The following is a 19,899-nucleotide window of genomic DNA, read 5'->3' on the forward strand; positions in this document are numbered from 1 at the left end:
TGTGAACACGTGATTATGATGAACGGCAGTATACAGGTGTGTAACTATAAATGACTCGTTCTCTGTGTAGCACTAGTGAACACAGAGGTAAGTCTCCTGTCTCAACTGTAATTTCACACACAAGCATACAAATATTTGTAATTGCGAAAATAATGAACATAAGTTAAAATTTTACTATTGCATAAAACACATTCATGTGATGCATCTTTAAATGTAAAGTATTTTCACTGTCTAGATTACAATTATGGTACTGAGATTTATTATAGAAGTAATCTATAATAATGCTAGAGAATTTGAAAATCTGGATTTCAGTTTCAGCTTCACTTAAAATGAACAATATTCCGTTTTTAAATACTGTTGAGTCCACATGATATCGTTAAACTATTTTTAAAATACTCATTTTCTCTTTTATTGTAGATGCTACAGAGAAAAACAATATGAACCACAGGTGGACTCTTAACCAGAGTGTAATACAGGAAAAACCTCCACTCTGTTATGCATCTCTGAACAACTCGTGTGTAAAGACTGTTTATCCGATGGAGACTCGAACATTTATGTACATTTATTTAGCTTCATAATATTTTTACATTATTTGGAAATCTCCTGGTGATCATAACCATCATTCATTTCAAACAGCTCCACACACCAACTAATTACCTCATTCTGTCTCTGGCTGTAACTGATCTACTTATAGGAGGACTTGTGATGCCTCCCAGTATGTTACGCCTTGTAGAGACCTGCTGGTATTTGGGGAACCTGTTCTGTAAAATACACAGCAGTCTTGATGTCACAATGTGCAATGCCTCAATTTTAAATCTGTTTCTAATTTCCATAGACCGATATTATGCTGTCTGTCATCCCCTTCTGTACCCTGTTAAAATGACTACTAATATTACTCTGATTATGATCTTTGTATGTTGGGCACTCTCTGCTTTTGTGGGATTTGGGATTGCATTTCTAGAGCTCGGCATTCTGGGTGCAGAAGACTTTTACTACAATAACATTGCCTGTGAGGGGGGCTGCATTGTGTACCTCAGTAAAACTGCAAGTGTTGTGTTCACAATGATGTACTTCTATATCCCTGCTGTTGTTCTGATCAGCATGTACCTGAAAATATTCCACATTGCACAAAACAAGCACGTTTGATTCAAATGGCCAAGTGAAGACTAGCCAGCATCAGACATCTGTGCGGAAGACAGAGATGAAGGCGACCAAAACTTTAGCCATTGTCATTGCCGTTTTTCTACTACTTTTAGCACCATTTTTCATCTGTTCATTGTTTGATCCTTTTATCGGTCCTGTATTTCCACATGGTTTGTTTGACTTCCTTTCTTGGATTGGCTATTCCAATTCCACTTGCAACCCCATTGTGTATGCATTCTTTTATAGCTGGTTTAGAAAGTCATTTAAAGTAATTCTACTGGGGAAAATATTTCAACCTAATTCTTCCAGATTAAGGTTGTTGTAAGTGTTGGTCATTATTTTTTTCATGCTGAATTGGTACTGCATTGTGATGCCTTTATGAATCAGTTATTTCAGTGAATATAATGTACCTTTGCTTTTTAGTGGTGGGCTTCAAAATCTGGCAAGATCTTAGACATGCCAACATGTTAATTCAAAATAAACTGAGTCTGCTATGTTTTTCTTTCAGCAATATTCATTATTGTTTTAACTTTGTAATTAGTACTGATGTGATGTACATATTGGTTCGGTATCCTTAATCTTCTGGATTTTGGTTGGTCTTGGTCTTTCCTGAGCCATGTATTCTCACATTCGGTCTTGTTTCAGACAAAAATGGAATTTTGATTGTCAATTAATATAAAATTTTAATAGAAAATTTTGTTTTCCCACCATTGTCCTGACCAGATGCAGTGTGTTGATCCTTGGGTACTGGGAATGTGCTGTATAAGTGTAACTAATAATAAAAAATAAAATAAATTATACAAGTATTATGATAAAATGCATGACATGGGTATGAAATTGATATCTTACATTGAGTAGTTATTTAGTAAAAAGTTTTGATCTATTCAACACTAATTATTGTACACACCAAAATTATTAGTGTTTCATTCACACTGGCAACATCAGCTGCTGAACTATTACAGTGAATTTCCCACAAAATTACAGCAAATACAGACTGTAGGCAAAGTTAATCCCAAACAGTGAAAACGTTTTTTTTAATTGAACCCCTTTTTCTCAAAACTGCAGTCGTTAAGGCAGTTACCTCTATGACAGCCCCCTCCGCTATGCCCTCATGCATCTGGTGCCACACATCATGTGGTATCGCTTTTTTCCGTGTTTACATTGTTCCCAGCCTCACCTGTTCTATTCCTAATCCCAACCTGTATATATTCCTTATTTCCTGTCTTCCGTGACGGTTAGTGATTACTAAGGTTTTGCTATGTAGGTAACGTATTTGCTATGTAGATAAATTTGCATGCATGGGCCTCACAACAAGGATGCAGCAAGTCTTGTTGGTCACACTGATAAAGGGAGCCCATTACTGGATGGACTTTCCCAATGACCTCCAGCAAACTCCTGAGGTTAAAGGGCACATGTCTTATCATCTGCCTAACACAATTGACCTTCTAAATGGAGGGGACTGCACCAGTTGGGGAGATAGCTAGTTGGCCACTCTGCACTTTTGGACTTGTATAAGGGAGGCCTGGCCCAGACAGAAACTGCTCCTCTGAGGAGGGAGGAGTTGGCCTGGAGCAATGACTCTCCCCAACACCCGTCACCTCTCCTGAGTGCTCCTACTATGGAGGCCCTGGCATTCCCAGCCAGCAATGCAATAAAAACACAGAAGGAAGAGCCACCCTGAGAGGGCTTCCAGTTCAGCGCCCCCTGCTGCCCATCTCCTGGTGGCTCCGCTCTCCTTATACCCAGAAGAGGTAGGCCTCCCTGGAATATCCTGTGGGAGGCTTGGGGCTCGTGGATCAGGTCATCGCAGGGTTGATCAGTCCCCAACCAGTTTATCTGTCTTTCTCGCTCTCTGCTGTTCCAGGTGTGATGGCCGAGGACATGGCTGGCACCTGAGGGAGATCACCCTGTGCCTCCTGTGCCATGCTCATCGGAGGGCACATTACCCACGCACTGCTCACCAGAGGGCACTACACCACTCTCAGCAGTGCTGCATCAGGGAGCCTGAACGGTGCCGACTCCTAGCCTGCCGTCAGACCTGTGCCTCTTTTCCTGGCCTGGACACTTGCCTGGCCTCCTTCCCTTGTCCCAGTCACTGTGGTCATCCCTTTACCCATCACCATCACCCTGTCTGTCCCAGTCACACTGGGCAGGACGAGTGCCTCAGTGTACCTGTTCCATCCTGGTTACTGTCCGTTTCCCTGTCCAGCTTGTCTGCAAGTCTGGTCTTGTACAAGTGTGCAGGTAGAAAACCAGCAGGCATGAAACGAGCACTACAGATAACGGGGTGAGCGGATGGTCCATTCCAATGTGCCCTTGTATAGTTGCCAAATTTTGACCTTTTTGTGGATATTTTTGGGTCTTTGGGCTACTTGTGCATGGAGGTCCCACTGTACATTGAATTACTGCAGCCAAAGACAACACACCTTTTTTGTCATTTTGCATCACCTACACCTACTGGCAAGGCAAAGCAACAAAAAAAAGTTTTCTAACTATCGATAATCACAATATAGAAAATCAGCTTTCGCTTTATTTGTGTGTAACACTTTCATATTAGCTGGTGCTTAGCCTTTAAGCACTATACCACCAGCAAACACCACCACGCATCGTAAGCACTATGCCACCAGCAAACACCACCACGCATCGTAAGCACTATACCACCAGCAAACACCACTACACATCATAAGCACTATGCCACCAGCAAACACCACCATAACTTCCATGACGACCTTCCCAGGGACTAAGACCACCCAGGCCCACTGGCACCATTGAGTACTCAGTGCTGTCAGTTCTACATGAATCTACTACTTTAAATTAGTACATTAATAAAAACACAAACATTTGATATCCTCTGCTGAGCTCTTTCTTCAGCCATATCAGCAGCTGATCTGCACCCACTGAACACATTTGTATAAAGCAGAGTGCACATTAAAACCAGTGTCTTAGTATTGCAAAAGCAGAAATAAGGGGATTTAAGTTTTATTTAAGCATACTAATGCTTCCCAATTGAGAGCATGCTTGCTTTGAGGAATATGTTGTCATTGGCTAATTGTGAACACGTGATTATGATGTACAGGTGTGTAACTATAAATGACTCGTCCTCTGTGTAGCCCTATTGCACACAGAGGTAAGTCTCCTGACACAACAGTAATTTTACACACAAGCATACAAATATTTGTAATTTTGAAAATAATGAATATAAGTTTAAATTTTACTATTGCATAAAACACATTCATGTGATGCATGTTTAAATGTAAAGTGTTTAACTGTTTAGATTTCTATTGTGACTGAGGTTTTTTATAGAAGTAATCTGTAATGCCAGATAATATGAAAAAATCAGGATTTCAGATTAAGCTTCATTTAAAATTAAAAATATTCTTAAATAATATTTTTAAACAGTTCAGATCCACATGATATTGTTAAACTGTTTTAAATACTAATTTTCTCTTTCACTGCAGATGCTAGAGAAAAACAATATGGATCACAGATGGACTCTTAACCAGAGTATAATACAGGAAAACCCTCCACTCTGTTATGCATCTCTGAACAACTCGTGTGTAAAGACTGTTTATCCAATGGAGACTCGAACATTTATGTACATTTTATTTAGCCTCATAACATTTTTTACATTATTTGGAAACCTCCTGGTGATCATAGCCGTCATTCATTTCAAACAGCTCCACACACCAACTAATTACCTCATTCTGTCTCTGGCTGTAACTGATCTACTTATAGGAGGACTTGTGATGCCTCCCAGTATGTTACGCCTTGCAGAGACCTGTTGGTATTTGGGGAACCTGTTCTGTAAAATACACAGCAGTCTTGATGTCACAATGTGCAATGCCTCAATTTTAAATCTGTTTCTAATTTCTATAGATCGATATTATGCTGTCTGTCACCCCCTTCTGTACCCTGTTAAAATGACTACTAATATTACTCTGATTATGATCTTTGTATGTTGGGCCCTCTCTGCTTTTGTGGGATTTGGGATTGCATTTCTAGAGCTCGGCATTCTGGGTGCAGAAGACTTTTACTACAATAATATTGCCTGTGAGGGGGGCTGCATTGTGTACCTCAGTAAAACTGCAAGTGTTGTGTTCACAATGATGTACTTCTATATCCCTGCTGTTGTTCTGATCAGTATATACCTGAAAATATTCCACATTGCACAAAAACAAGCACACTCGATTCAAAGTGGCCATGTGAAGACTAGCCAGCATCAGACATCTGTGCGGAAGACAGAGATAAAGGCGACCAAAACTTTAGCCATTGTCATTGGTGTTTTTCTGCTATTTTGGGCACCATTTTTCATCTGTTCATTGTTTGATCCTTTTATCGGTCCTGTATTTCCACGTGGTTTGTTTGACTTCCTTTCTTGGATTGGCTATTCCAATTCCACTTGCAACCCCATTGTGTATGCATTCTTTTATAGCTGGTTTAGAAAATCATTTAAAGTAATTCTACTGGGGAAAATATTTCACGCTAATTCATCCAGATTAAAGTTATTTTAAGTGTGTGCAAGATTATTATCTTTACTCCTGAATAACTGGCACTGTGGTTATATGCTTTTATAAGTCATACATGTTTTTCACTGAAACTCCTGTACTTTTGCTTTTTAGTCGTGGGCCTTTGAAGTGTGTAAACATGTTACACCCCCTGTCTGTCCCTCAGAAGTTCTGCAAGTACAGAAATGAGACACAAGTCTGCAGCACAGGCATATCTAGGAATGTATGTTATTTTCCTGACCAGCAGCATAGACACTAATCCAGTGAAGAGTGGTGGAGCAGTGCAGGTTAACTCCCCTCAGTCCCGTTAAACACTGGTCATGAGTCAGTGACAATTTAATCTTGGCGGTAAGAGTGCAGGAATGGTAGCAAAAAAAACCACAGGAAACAGACATACTTATCAGAAATGTACAGAGTTGCCATGGCAATATATGACATCTGATGAGAATGCATATTATTATTGTTGTTCACTGTGATGAGGATACAATTAAAATATTTATAATTGTGGTATGACAATTTAAATTATGCAGATTGTGTTATTTTCCATCTCTAATGACATGCTGATTGTCTGATTCATATTTAGTAGTCATAACATATATTTTTTTAATGAAACAATAATTGTTTTGTCTTGACATATTTTAGTGATATTTATGGTAAAATCCTATTGTGAGAAATTGTACACATCTTTATGTGTCTGCTTGTGGTGATGACTTCTGTGCAGCAGAGATTTTTATGACCTGGGGACTGGTCAGTGGCAGCACTCCAGTTACCCATGCCAATGACACACACCAGACCCCCCTGATTCTGTTACAAACCAGCTCTGAAGTTACAAACAATACAGCTCCATTTGCTAAGGCTACACAATCCCCTTATTTTTTGTCCAGACAAACAGATGATCTGCTGGGTCCCTTTCTGCTGCATACACTGTCTTGTGTCTGGGAACATCCCCCTCCGATCCACCTGTCAAGATCCTGAATGCAGACTCCGACATCCCTATCCCCCCTTTCAATGTCACCGTCACCATCACCTGGTGCCTGGACTAATCGCCTCTCCCAGGAGGAAAATCAGATCATGGAGCAGTACATTCAGGGGGTATTAACTCCTCCATCTCTCGTGCTTTGGCCAGTGACTCCTTTAAGGAGAAAGATAGAGCTCTCTTTGGTCTTGAAATTAGCCTTCAAGGAGTGGAAGCACTGGTTACCCAAAACCCCTTTGTGGTCATCTCCAATCACAAAAACCTGGCTTACCTCTCAGCAAGCCAGGTGATCTGTATTCTTCTCTTGTTTCAATGTCATCATCACATGCTGACCCAGACATCCAGATTTTGCCCCCTTCCTGCTTCCTAGGGACTATTGAGTGGGATCTGGACCATTACATCACCCAAGGCAACCCGCATCCTCTATGCCATGGCAACAAACTGTATATACTGTTGCTGTGCCACTCCTCTCTAGTCACCTATCCACCCAACTCATTGGGTCAGGGCAGGTCACTCGAGATCCATGCTGACTGGCTAACTCCTCTCCAACCACTACTGGTGGCTGTCTATTCAGAGGGATGTCCTCTGGTTCATGTGGCCAGACTAAGATGCCATGCAGACATGCAGTTTCTGCTGCCCAGTCCTGACCATTTATGGTCACACATTGCTGTTGACTTCATGAAAGATCTCCTGGAACTGGATATGTTTAGCACCATTCTCACTGTCATTGACCACTTCTCAGATTTTTGGCCCTTTCTGATCTTCCTACAGTGCTCAAGACCCGCTTTTACCACCCAGGAGAGTGAGTGTTGGTGGTCACCAAGGATGGCAAGACCAGTCCCAGTGGGAAACTACAGCCCTGGTATATTGGTTCATACACCTTCCAGTAGCATATTAATGATGCCATGTACAGGGTCAACTTGCCTGGGAGCAGCCATATATCATAAGCCTTCGACATCTCGGCCCTCAAGCTTGTCATTCATGGGTCCACTAGAGGCCAATGCCCCTCCTCTGGCCCTCTGTTGGCCCTGCACATTAAAAGAACATCCTGCCTATCCTGTCAACACCCTGCTGTACTCCAGGTGGCCCAGAGGCCAGCTCCAGGACCTGGTGGACTGGGAAGTGTACAGACCCAGTGAAGGAAGCTGGGTCCTGGCCAGCAAGACGTTCATCAGGTACTTCCACCATGCTCACCTTTCAAGGTCGTACGTTGATGTCCAGATTGCCCCCACTCCTGGACTTTAGCCCTTAGTGGGGTTACAGTCACACTCCTACTGCTAGCTTCTGAGCCTGTTTGTTTATCAATTAGTTCTTTTTGTCCTTTTCACCAACTCCTTTTGTTTGCTGCTCAGTGAATCAGTTTTGTTTTTTATCCTAAAATGTCACAGTATAGATCTCCTCTGAAATGTTAACCCATCTGTGTTTGTGTGTGTGTGTATGTTCGTCTGTGTGGTCATGCCCCGCATGTGTCACACCTGTTTGTAATTATGTTCATCATTTATGTGTGCATAAAAAACCCTATTGTTCTGTTGTCTGGGTTTAATGTTATGTTAGCATATGTGCTACGTAGTTTTTATGTTCCATGCGAATAAATCTATGTTTCTGTTATACGCGACTCATCCCCGCAGCCTGCTTAGCCTCCTTGTGTTAGAGAAACACTGACCACTGAAGGATGCCTGGGACGAAAGGGAAAAAAGGAAGCTCCCACAGCCCTCGCAGGAAAGCCCTCTATATTCCTGGGCACAATCCTGACTCCCACAGCAGGAGAGAGTGCCACTGGGGGAGTTGGGGCTGGCCCCGAATGTGGTCGAGGTGCGGACTTGGTGGAGTCATATGGACCCAAGTCGGGCTACCGGGACTGGTACAATAATCTCCAGTACTCAAAGTCAGACTCTGTAGGGTCCTGTTACCCCCGCAGAGAGACCTTCAGTCATCCTGGCCTCACTCCATAAGTCCACAACAGGGGAGGAGGCCACTGGACAATTTTATGGGGGTCCTGGGTATAGTCTGGGGGTCGGACTCTGCGGAATTCTACAGAACCCAGCCGGACAATGAGGATCGGCACTCGGACTGCGCTGGGTCCATTGGCACGTGGACTTCACTGGGTCCTACGACCCCTACATGGATTACTATGAGGGTTACGTGGAATGCAGTCGGACTTGGAGTCCCACTATGTGGAGGATCTGCCAATGGAGGTGGAGGAGGTCCTCCCTGGGGACCCTCCTGCTGACGAGTGACGTTCAGATCTGCCATCTCCAAGAAGGACGAGCCTCTGGTACCTAAGATACCGCCCAAAGTTCCACCCAGGAGGTATCGCTTGGGCACCAGCATACCTTACTGTGCAGCACATCTAGAGGCACCCTCATCTGAGGAGGAATCTCCCTTCACTAAGGCACAAAGCTATCGACCATAACCAAGCCTCATAGAGGCAAGAGGGAAGTGACACCAGTGCCAACCCAAGAGATGGGCAGAGTAGCTGGTGCACTTCCTAAAACAGATACGTGGAAGTCATCACCTCCGCAAACCGGCGAGGGGCGATCCCCCACAGGCGTGTAGGACTCCCGCCCAGCCGACAATGGAGCCCGGGGCTCTTTCCGGATTACCTGTACTCCTTAACAGTCGCTTGTGTCATTTTGTACCATGTCCCTGTCACTGTGTCTGTCCCAGTCACGCTGCCTGTGCCAGATGCTTTGTTCCCCTTGGTGCCTGTGCCTGTCACTGTGCCCGTCACTGTGTCAGTTGTCGTCCTGGTCCCTGTCCTTCCCTCTCTGTCCTGCTTGCGCTGGCCTGTGTCGGGCCGCTTGATCCTCTGGCTTCGCCATTTGGCGTTGGTTTTGGGGCCGTAGCCTGATAGGCTGCCACACTGGGAGTTGGGGAGGGCTCTGTCACGGCACGGCCCCTCCTCCCAAATGTATCCGCATGTGTGTTTGTATGTGTTTGTGTATGTGTGTGTATGTTCATCTGTGTGGCCACACCCCCCCATGTATCACACCTGTGTGTAATTATGTTCATCATTTGCATGTGTAATTATGTTCATCTATTGTTTTGTTGTCTGTTGTCGGTGTTTAACGATACATTAGCCTATGTGCTATGTAGTCTTTATGTTCCGTGTGAATAAACGTATGTGTAACAAATGCCCAAGTGCCGAAGGGCGTGGAGCAGGACGCACAGACTCTCTCGTGAGAGTGAAACATTTAAAGATACAAAAACATTAAGATGATGGTGGCACTCACAAATAACATTAACGATGAAAACAGACATACTTAACAGTAACGACTTTAACATTTAACACAGGCTAGACAAACATGATTACTGATATTACATTCAAACAATGATCAACGATGAGGCACGCACCGACAGGGGTTTAAATAGACAGACACACTAACACTTAATCTCGTACAAGCGCGTGCGTTCACGGGGTGTGGCTACAAACATGAATAAACCCCCCTGCACGTGGCAGGCTATACCACGTGACTCATGGGGAGGAGCGTCCCGTGACAGAACCCCCTCCCAAGGGGCGCGGCTCCCGACACGTCCAACCCAGGACTGCGAACCCCAGGCCACAATGTACACAGACACAGAACGGCTTTGGCTGGTGCCCACCCAACATGAGCCGGCCTAGGAACTGATGTCGCGAGAGACCTCCCAACAGGAGGGAAGTAGGCAGGCTCTCTGCCTCCTTCAGGGCAGTCTGGCCAGCTCTGTGAAACATGCGGCGGGGCGAGACACTCCCCGATAACAAACGCTCCCTAGGGACATGGTTCCGGATGCTTTCCCCTTCCAGGATAGTGAACTCCAGGCTGCCGTACGTACACACACACACACACACACACACACACACACGCACACAGTACGGCCATGCCCAGTGCCCACCCAGCACAAGGCGAGCCAGGAACCTCCCACCTGGCAGACCCTCACCAGACAGGGAGAGAGGCAGAGTGCCTGCCTCTTTCGGGTCAGTCCTATGATTTCCCCGCGGAATGATGTGCCTACAAACACAGACAGACCATAGGTGCCCACATAGATAGACGGGAGCACCTTCACATAAACACTTTGGGTGCTGTGCTGCTGCGCCTGCAGTCAACGCGGGTGCTGTAACCGTGTCCTCGGTTCTGGCCGTGCTCCTCCCCCGAACGATCTTTTTTCTCCCAGCCGCTCTAAGAGCACCCCAGAGGCGGTTTGCCTCTGACGCATTGGTCGGACCCCTCCAGTCTCGCTGGCAAGTCCACTGAAGGGAAGGGACTCAGGCTTCGGCCCTGCCCTCCAGAGATCCTGCTAGCTCCACCCAACCGCCCTCTTTACCATCGTTATGGGGCACATCGGTCCTCCTCAGCCACAGGCTCCCCCCCCCAAGAAATTCCTGGGGGTTTTCCCCTCCACCTCAGGAGTGGATGAAGACGGCAGTCGCGGTCCTCTGCCCAATATCCAAGGATCCAGGCGGCAGTGTGGGGAGAGCCTATGCACCTCCGCTAGGAAGTCCGTCTCTGGCCAAGGGAGCTGGCGTCATGTGGTGGTTGGTCATTCTCTAACGAATGCCCGAGTGCCGAAGGGCGTGGAGCAGGACGCACAGACTCTCTCGATGGTGTGAAACATTTAATGATACAAAAACATAAAGACGATGGTGGCACTCATAAATAACATTAACCATGAGTACAAACACACTTAATGCTAACGACTTTAATGTTTAACACAGGCTAGACAAACATGATTACTGATATTACATTCAAACAATGACCAACGGTGAGGCATGCACTGATGGGGGTTTAAATAGACAGACACACTAACACTTAACCCTGAACAGGTGCGTGCCTTCACGAGGGTGTGACTACAAACATAAGTGAACCCCTCTACAGGACTCTGTAGGGTCCTGTTACCCCACAGAGAGACCTTCAGTCATCCTGGCCTCAATCCATAAGTCCACAACAGGGGAGGAGGCCACTGGACAATTTTATGGGGGTCCTGGGTATAGTCTGGGGTCGGACTCTGCGGAATTCTACAGAACCCAGCCGGACAATGAGGATCGGCACTCGGACTGCGCTGGGTCCATTGGCACGTGGACTTCACTGGGTCCTACGACCCCTACATGGATTACTATGAGGGTTACGTGGAATGCAGTCGGACTTGGAGTCCAACTATGTGGAGGATCTGCCAATGGAGGTGGAGGAGATCCTCCCTGGGGACCCTCCCGCTGACAGTGACGTTCAGTCTCCCATCTCCAAGAAGGACAAGCCTCTGGTACCTAAGATACCACCAAAAGCTCCACCCAGGAGGTATCACTTGGGCACCAGCATGCCTTTCTGTGCAGCACATCTAGAGCACCCTCATCCTGAGGAGGAATCTCCCTTCACTAAGGCACAAAGCTATCGACCATAACCAAGTCTCATAGAGGCAAGAGGGAAGTGACACCAGTGCCCAACCCAAGAGATGGGCAGAGTAGCTGGTGCACTTCCTAAAACAGATACGTGGAAGTCATCACCTCCGCAAACCGGCGAGGGGCGATCCCCCACAGGCGTGTAGGACTCCCGCCCAGCCGACAATGGAGCCCGGGGCTCTTTCTCCGGATTACCTGTACTCCTTAACAGTCGCTTGTGTCATTTTGTACCATGTCCCTGTCACTGTGTCTGTCCAGTCACGCTGCCTGTGCCAGATGCTTTGTTCCCCTTGGTGCCTGTGCCTGTCACTGTGCCCGTCACTGTGTCAGTTGTCGTCCTGGTCCCTGTCCTTCCCTCTCTGTCCTGCTTGCGCTGGCCTGTGTCGGGCCGCTTGATCCTCTGGCTTCGCCATTTGGCGTTGGTTTTGGGGCCGTAGCCTGATAGGCTGCCACACTGGGAGGTTGGGGAGGGCTCTGTCACGGCACGGCCCCTCCTCCCAAATGTATCCGCATGTGTGTTTGTATGTGTTTGTGTATGTGTGTGTATGTTCATCTGTGTGGCCACACCCCCCCATGTATCACACCTGTGTGTAATTATGTTCATCATTTGCATGTGTAATTATGTTCATCTATTGTTTTGTTGTCTGTTGTCGGTGTTTAACGATACATTAGCCTATGTGCTATGTAGTCTTTATGTTCCGTGTGAATAAACGTATGTGTAACAAATGCCCAAGTGCCGAAGGGCGTGGAGCAGGACGCACAGACTCTCTCGTGAGAGTGAAACATTTAAAGATACAAAAACATTAAGATGATGGTGGCACTCACAAATAACATAAACGATGAAAACAGACATACTTAACAGTAACGACTTTAACATTTAACACAGGCTAGACAAACATGATTACTGATATTACATTCAAACAATGATCAACGATGAGGCACGCACCGACAGGGGTTTAAATAGACAGACACACTAACACTTAATCTCGTACAAGCGCGTGCGTTCACGGGGTGTGGCTACAAACATGAATAAACCCCCCTGCACGTGGCAGGCTATACCACGTGACTCATGGGGAGGAGCGGTCCCGTGACAGAACCCCCTCCCAAGGGGCGCGGCTCCCGACACGTCCATCCCAGGACTGCGAACCCCAGGCCACAATGTACACAGACACAGAACGGCTTTGGGCTGGTGCCCACCCAACATGAGCCGGCCTAGGAAAACAAACACACTTAATGCTAAGGACTTTAACATTTAACACAGGCTAGACAAACATGATTACTGATATTACATTCAAACAATGACCAACGGTGAGGCATGCACTGATGGGGGTTTAAATAGACAGACACACTAACACTTAACCCTAAACAGGTGCGTGCCTTCACGGGGGTGAAGCCCCCAGCATGCGGCAGGCCGTACCACGTGACTTGTGGCGGGAGCGCACCATGACAGTATGTTTTTGTTATACGCGACTCATCCCCGTATCCTCATGATTCATAAAACAGGTGATTGAGGGGTGATTCTGACAGTCAATTCCAAACCTTTTTACACAATGATCTACTTTGTACAAAATCTATATTGATGTAATGAGAACTGAATAAAATAAAGAAACTATTCAACAGTTTGTGACATAAGATGCATTTCCAAAACTGGAAAATTTGCAGAAACCCTCTATGTTCTTTGTTACCTACAGATTGATGTTTGTGTGTCATACAAGTGTTCTTCAATCTTATGACCTAAGAGGAACACCAAGGGACACGTCTACACGTGATTCAATGGGTGTGCTAGTTTTAGGTGTGTAATATTATAAAATCAGATATCTCTTGGCCTCTGTTCCTGGCTTTGCCCACTGAAAGCAGAGGTAAGGTCTGATTCAGAGTTTATTTTACATACACGTCCTGCATATGATTTCAAAACGATATGTAACAATGTCAGATTTCCTCTTTTGAAATAATATGTACGTTTACAGCATATAACAGCATTTATTTTATTTGTCAATAAGTGCAGTTTAAGTTCTGTTATTAAAAACAACAGGAAGCATTTAGTGTGAAATGTGTTTAGGAAGCTTGAAAATGTGCATTTCAGATATTCATTTTACATACACATGTCCTGTAAATGATTTTAAACCAATGTGTAGTATTACATTTTAATGTAATGTGAATACATTTAAAATGTAATGTGTGAGCTTTTACTACTGCACATCATTTCAGATGACAGAAGCCTATGTGTGATGCTCAAGCAATGATCAAATCCATTTGTTGCCACTCTGCTTGTTAAGAATTTAAAAATGCACATTTAAGTCAATTACAGCAATTGAACTTTTTCACTATTAGGAACAAATATGGACCACAGATGGATTCTTAACCAGAGTATAATACAGGAAAACCCTCCACGCTGTTATGCATCTCTGAACATCTCGTGTGTAAAGACTGTTTATCCGATGGAGACTCGAACGTTTATGTACATTTTATTTAGCTTCATAATATTTTTTACATTAATTGGAAACCTCCTGGTGATCATAACCATCATTCATTTCAAGCAGCTCCACACACCAACTAATTACCTCATTCTGTCTCTGGCTGTAGCTGACCTGCTGGTAGGAGGACTTGTGATGCCTCCCAGTATGTTACGCTATGTGGAGACCTGCTGGTATTTGGGAAACACATTCTGTAAAATACACAGCAGTCTTGATTTCACATTGTGCACTGCCTCTATTTTAAATCTGTTCCTAATTTCTGTAGATCGATATTACACAGTGTGTCACCCTCTTCTGTACCCCGTTAAAATGACTACAAATATGACCCTATTTATGATTTTTGTTTGTTGGGCCCTCTCTGTCCTTGTGGGCTTTGGCATGATATTTCTGGAGCTCGGCATTCTGGGAGTTGAAGATTTTTACTACAATAATGTAGCCTGTGAGGGGGACTGTACTGTGTTTCTAAGTAAGATGGCAAGTGTTATATTCACTATGCTGTGTTTCTATATTCCTGCTGTGGTCATGATCAGTATATACCTGAAAATCTTCCATATTGCTCAACGACAAGCACATTTGATTCAAAATGGCCAAGTGAAGACTAGCCAGCAGCAGACTTCGGTGCGGAAGACAGAGATAAAGGCGACCAAAACTTTAGCCATTGTCATCGGCGTTTTCTGCTATTTTGGGCACCATTTTTTATCTGTGCTTTATTCAACCTTTAATTGGATCTGTAATTCCATCTGTTTTATTTGATCTCTTTTCTTGGGTTGGTTATTCCAATTCCACATGTAATCCTATTGTGTATGCATTATTTTATAGCTGGTTTAGAAAATCATTTAGATTTATTTTACTGGGGAAAATATTTCAGCGTAATTCATCCAGAATGAAATTGTTTTGAATTTGATGTGCCTTTGCTTTTCATTTGAAAGCATATCATAAAGCTTGAGGCTTGTCACAGATATGTACAAGAAAATACACAATTCAGTACAGGAAAATACACAAAACAATATTATTATTATTATAGAGTTTTTGTTTTTGTATTTTCCTGTGAAATGTGCAGCTTTGGTTGTGTTTTCCTTAATATTGTGGTATGCATTTTTGGATTTATTTTAGCCACCTGCTTCAATACGGTACATACCTAAGACAGTAATTATTACTACTGGCTTTGGAGGGCATACCATTGTCCCTAATGTTGCAACATTGAGTTAAAAACCTTCGCCGAAGAGAGAATGCAAGACACTCCATAAATGCTGATGGGCAGAGATACTTATCAGGCTTCTGCATATCACAAAGTTGAGTCAATTTCTTACTTAGCTAGCCAAGTCTTGAACTGCAGAAATGTAAGCCATTTCAGTAGCTGCCGGTATGTGGGCTTTATTAATAGAGAGATGTGGTCAATCTTAGTGGAGGGAGGGAGGGGTGCGTGACATTCATGTAGACATGATCCGGTGTGTTTTCCCCTTGTGCCAGACAGGAGATGTGCTGGTGGAACTTGGAGAGCCCTGATCTGACATCAGTCTGGTGGAAGTCCCCTGTGATGATGAGTGTGGTTTCCAGATAGAGAGACTGCTGCTTGCTATTTGCATTAGCTAGTTTTTAGCACTATCTTAGCATTGCTTAGCACAGCATTGCATTGCCATGACAAAAACCACAGTAAATTGCAGAGGAAGGTAATTGTGCCAGCATGTTGTCCTCATGAACTCGAAATCAGAAGAAATGTTAAAGGGCTGAGTAAGTGCATCATCAGTTATTCACCAACACACACAGTCCACCAACATTTGTTTGGAGCATTGCGGCCGCGTGTTCTGCGCGGTGCGATCTGGTATCCGAATCTGGTAGGCAGCTTGTGAAGGCAGGTTTCAGTAATAATACCATCACAGGCAGTTTCTGGTTTGGTGATATGTCATGAGTCCTAGTCTCAGTTCGTCCGGCTTGTTTTCAAGCGATCGGACATTATTGAGCAGTAGCTTTGCTAGTCTAGCCTGCATACCTGCTCGCCTAGCCAGCAGCTCCTTCTGGCCTGAGGAGAGGCTGTGTTCGGTTCAGTAGCAAAAGCCTGGAAAAGACTATCAGTGCTCTACAGTAAATCATCTGCAAGTATTGCAGCCTCCTAACTCTCTCTTATGGCCAAGGACAAAGATTGATCACAATTCCAATCCAGCTGAGTTTATTTAACTGATTCTCTTCCCAGAAATCATCTACATGTATATTAGAGCTCACACTTGTGCAGTTACTCAGAGGTGTTACCTGAAGTAATGGGACTGTTATTAAAGGATCAATGAGTAATTTTCCCAATGGTTCTTCTTTACATTACAAAACTGCCATTGTAATGACACCTAGTGGCTTGGATGTATCACTTGTTCTGTACTAAATCTATTTTTTTAACATGGCCACCTCAATGTGAGGGACCCGCTCTGTGGAGCGTAAACTAGTTCATTTGAGGGCTACAGAACAATTCAGTTCTTCATCTCATGTGAGCTGCACTTTATACAAAAAAAAGTAAAAATAATAATTAACCACTTATTAAATATTGCTTCATATTGGTGGGAAAAATTATGTATTGCTCCTTTAACAGTGGTAAACTGTTCTTTCAGCTTTGTCTATATGAAAAACTTTAATAAAATATTCTCTCCCTTTATCTATAAGATCTTCCCAGTTCATTACCTAAGATTACACTTAGGATTCACACACTTTAGAGCTGATTTTAATGGAGATCAGTTGAATGGCATATTCATTTTTTAAGAAAACATGCAATATTATTTTAGAGATATTTGTCAAAGCATAAAACAATGTGTTACATCCCCACTGATCAAGGCCATTTTATTGTCCTATCATGAAGAAAAGTCCTCCTCAACTTCAACCAGTGTGTCCCCGTGTTGACAGAGCTGCTCAGTTGCTGCTATATCTTTAGTTTTTAATCAGATACCTGTGATCATCTTTGGAAGAGCTGTCTGCCTAGCCTACCAGGTCACATGGTCACACACTGGATGAATGTAGTGTAATTCCATGCATTCTCAGTAAATGGTGAACTGAGGTGCATGTCTCCTGTCTGATAAATACAAACCCTAAGAAACCACAAACACCTCATGTTTTGCCATCTAAGGGAATAAATAAATAAATACATAAATAAAGTGTAAAAAGGCTATAAATGACGGGGCTGTAACATCACAAGTGCTTGAATTGCTAAAAGCGCACCATTCACTTCCAAGCTTATATCCTGCTGTTAGCCTCCGAGCCCGTTTGTTTATCCGGTAGTTCTTTTAGTTCTTTTCACAGACTCATTTTGTTTGCCACTCACTCAATGAATCCATTTTTGTTTTTGTTATACTGCACAAAAATATGAAGGGAACACTTAAGTCACACATTGGATCTTGAAGAATGAAAAATTCATGTTGAAAATCTTTATTGATAAAAATTGTTTACTTTGCTGATACCAAAATGATGTAACATGGTCAATGGAAACCAATATCATCAACCCACCGAGGGCTGGATTTCAAATCACTCAGAAAATAAAAGCAAAAAATATTGAAATCACAGATTCAATTTGTGAGAATTATATCTTGATAACTCATAATATGACTCAATGGTATATACGGGCAGTCGTTAAGGTACTTGACTAGTCATCAGAAGGTTGCCAGTTCAAGCCCTGCTGCTGCCAGGTTGCCACTGTTGGGCCCTTGAGCAAGATCCTTAACCCTCACTTGCTCAAATTGTACTCAGTCATAATTGTAAGCCATCCTGGACAAATTCGACTACCTGTGCAACCTGAATGGGCTGCAGGTACCGCCGCACTACCACTAACAAGACACAAAACTACAGAACTGTAGAGTATCAGTCAGTCACCACCTGCAAAGCCAATCGCTTTTTAGGGGTCGTCTTGCTGTGGCCTCTCCAGTGCACCTGTTGACACTTTCATCTGCACCAAAGGCAGGTGAAATTGATTCACAGTTGTTTATACTTCCTAATAATAATACAAAAATTATACAGATTAATATATGAATGAGCACTGAAGAAAATAAAGAAACTAATCAACAGGTCATGACATAACATACAATTTCCAAAACTGCAAGTCAAACATTGTGCAGAAACCCTCCATGTTCTTTGCTACCTACAGATTGATGGCCATGCCCCCATGTGTCACACCTGCCTGGGACGGAAGGGAAAAAAGGAAGGGGAAAAATGGATATAAACGCTCTCCCACAGCCCTTCATATTCCTGGGCACACTCCTGACTTCCACAGCAGGGGAGAGTGCCACTGGGGGAGTTGGGGGTGGCCCTGAGTGTGCTCCAGGTGCGGACTTGGTGGAGCTGCACGGACCCATGTTCGGGCTACCGGGACTGGTACAATGATCTCCAGTACTGAGAGTCAGACTCTGTAGGGTCCTGCTACCCCGCAGAGAGACCTTCAGTCATCCTGGCCTCACTCCATGAGTCCACAACAGAGGAGGAGGCCACTGGACAATTTTATGGGGGTCCTGGGTATAGTCCTGGGGTCGGACTCTGCGGAATTCTACAGAAACCCAGCCGGACAATGAGGATCGGCACTCGGACTGCACTGGGTCCATTGGCACGTGGACTTCACTGGGTCCTACGACCCCTACATGGATTACGATGAGGGTTACGTGGAATGCAGTCGGACTTGGAGTCCAACTATGTGGAGGATCTGCCAATGGAGGTGGAGGAGGTCCTCCCTGGGGACCCTCCCGCTGACAGTGACGTTCCGTCTGCCATCTCCAAGAAGGACGAGCCTCTGGTACCTAAGATACCGCCCAAAGTTCCACCCAGGAGGTATCGCTTGGGCACCAGCATACTTACTGTTCAGCAATCTAGAGGCACCCTTATCTGAGGAGGAATCTCCCTTCACTAAGGCACAAAGCTATCGACCATAACCAAGCCTCATAGAGGCAAGAGGGAAGTGACACCAGTGCCCAACCCAAGAGATGGGCAGAGTAGCTGGTGCACTTCCTAAAACAGATACGTGGAAGTCATCACCTCCGCAAACCGGCGAGGGGCGATCCCCCACAGGCGTGTAGGACTCCCGCCCAGCCGACAATGGAGCCTGGGGCTCTTGCCGGATTACCTGTACTCCTTAACAGTCCCTTGTGTCATTTTGTACCATGTCCCTGTCACTGTGTCTGTCCCAGTCACGCTGCCTGTGCCAGATGCTTTGTTCCCCTTGGTGCCTGTGCCTGTCACTGTGTCCGCCCCTGTGTCAGTTGTCGTCCTGGTCCCTGTCCTTCCCTCTCTGTCCTGCTTGTGCTGGCCTGTGTCGGGTCGCTTGATCCTCTGGTTCTCCATTTGGCATTGGTTTTGGGGCCGTAGCCCGATAGGCTGGCACACTGGGAGTTGGGGAGGGCTCTGTCACGGCACGGCCCCTCCTCCCAAATGTATCCGCATGTGTGTTTGTATGTGATTGTGTATGTGTGTGTA

At 44.7% G+C, this 19,899-nt stretch overlaps 1 protein-coding gene and 2 pseudogenes across 1 annotated transcript; all 3 read left to right on the plus strand.

Moving 5' to 3' along the window:
- Positions 1-437: 437 nt before the first annotated feature.
- On the plus strand, positions 438-1,468 carry LOC113587398 (annotated as a pseudogene).
- Positions 1,469-4,619: 3,151 nt separating this feature from the next.
- Positions 4,620-5,654, plus strand: LOC113587380 (trace amine-associated receptor 1-like). The gene has a single exon (XM_027026024.2). It carries the CDS (start codon positions 4,620-4,622, stop codon positions 5,652-5,654), a length of 1,035 nt encoding a protein of 344 aa, XP_026881825.2.
- Positions 5,655-14,334: 8,680 nt separating this feature from the next.
- On the plus strand, positions 14,335-15,367 carry LOC113587395 (annotated as a pseudogene).
- The last annotated feature ends 4,532 nt before the right edge of the window (positions 15,368-19,899 follow it).

The sequence above is a fragment of the Electrophorus electricus genome, chromosome 8, assembly GCF_013358815.1.
Source record: "Electrophorus electricus isolate fEleEle1 chromosome 8, fEleEle1.pri, whole genome shotgun sequence".
NCBI lineage: Eukaryota > Metazoa > Chordata > Actinopteri > Gymnotiformes > Gymnotidae > Electrophorus > Electrophorus electricus.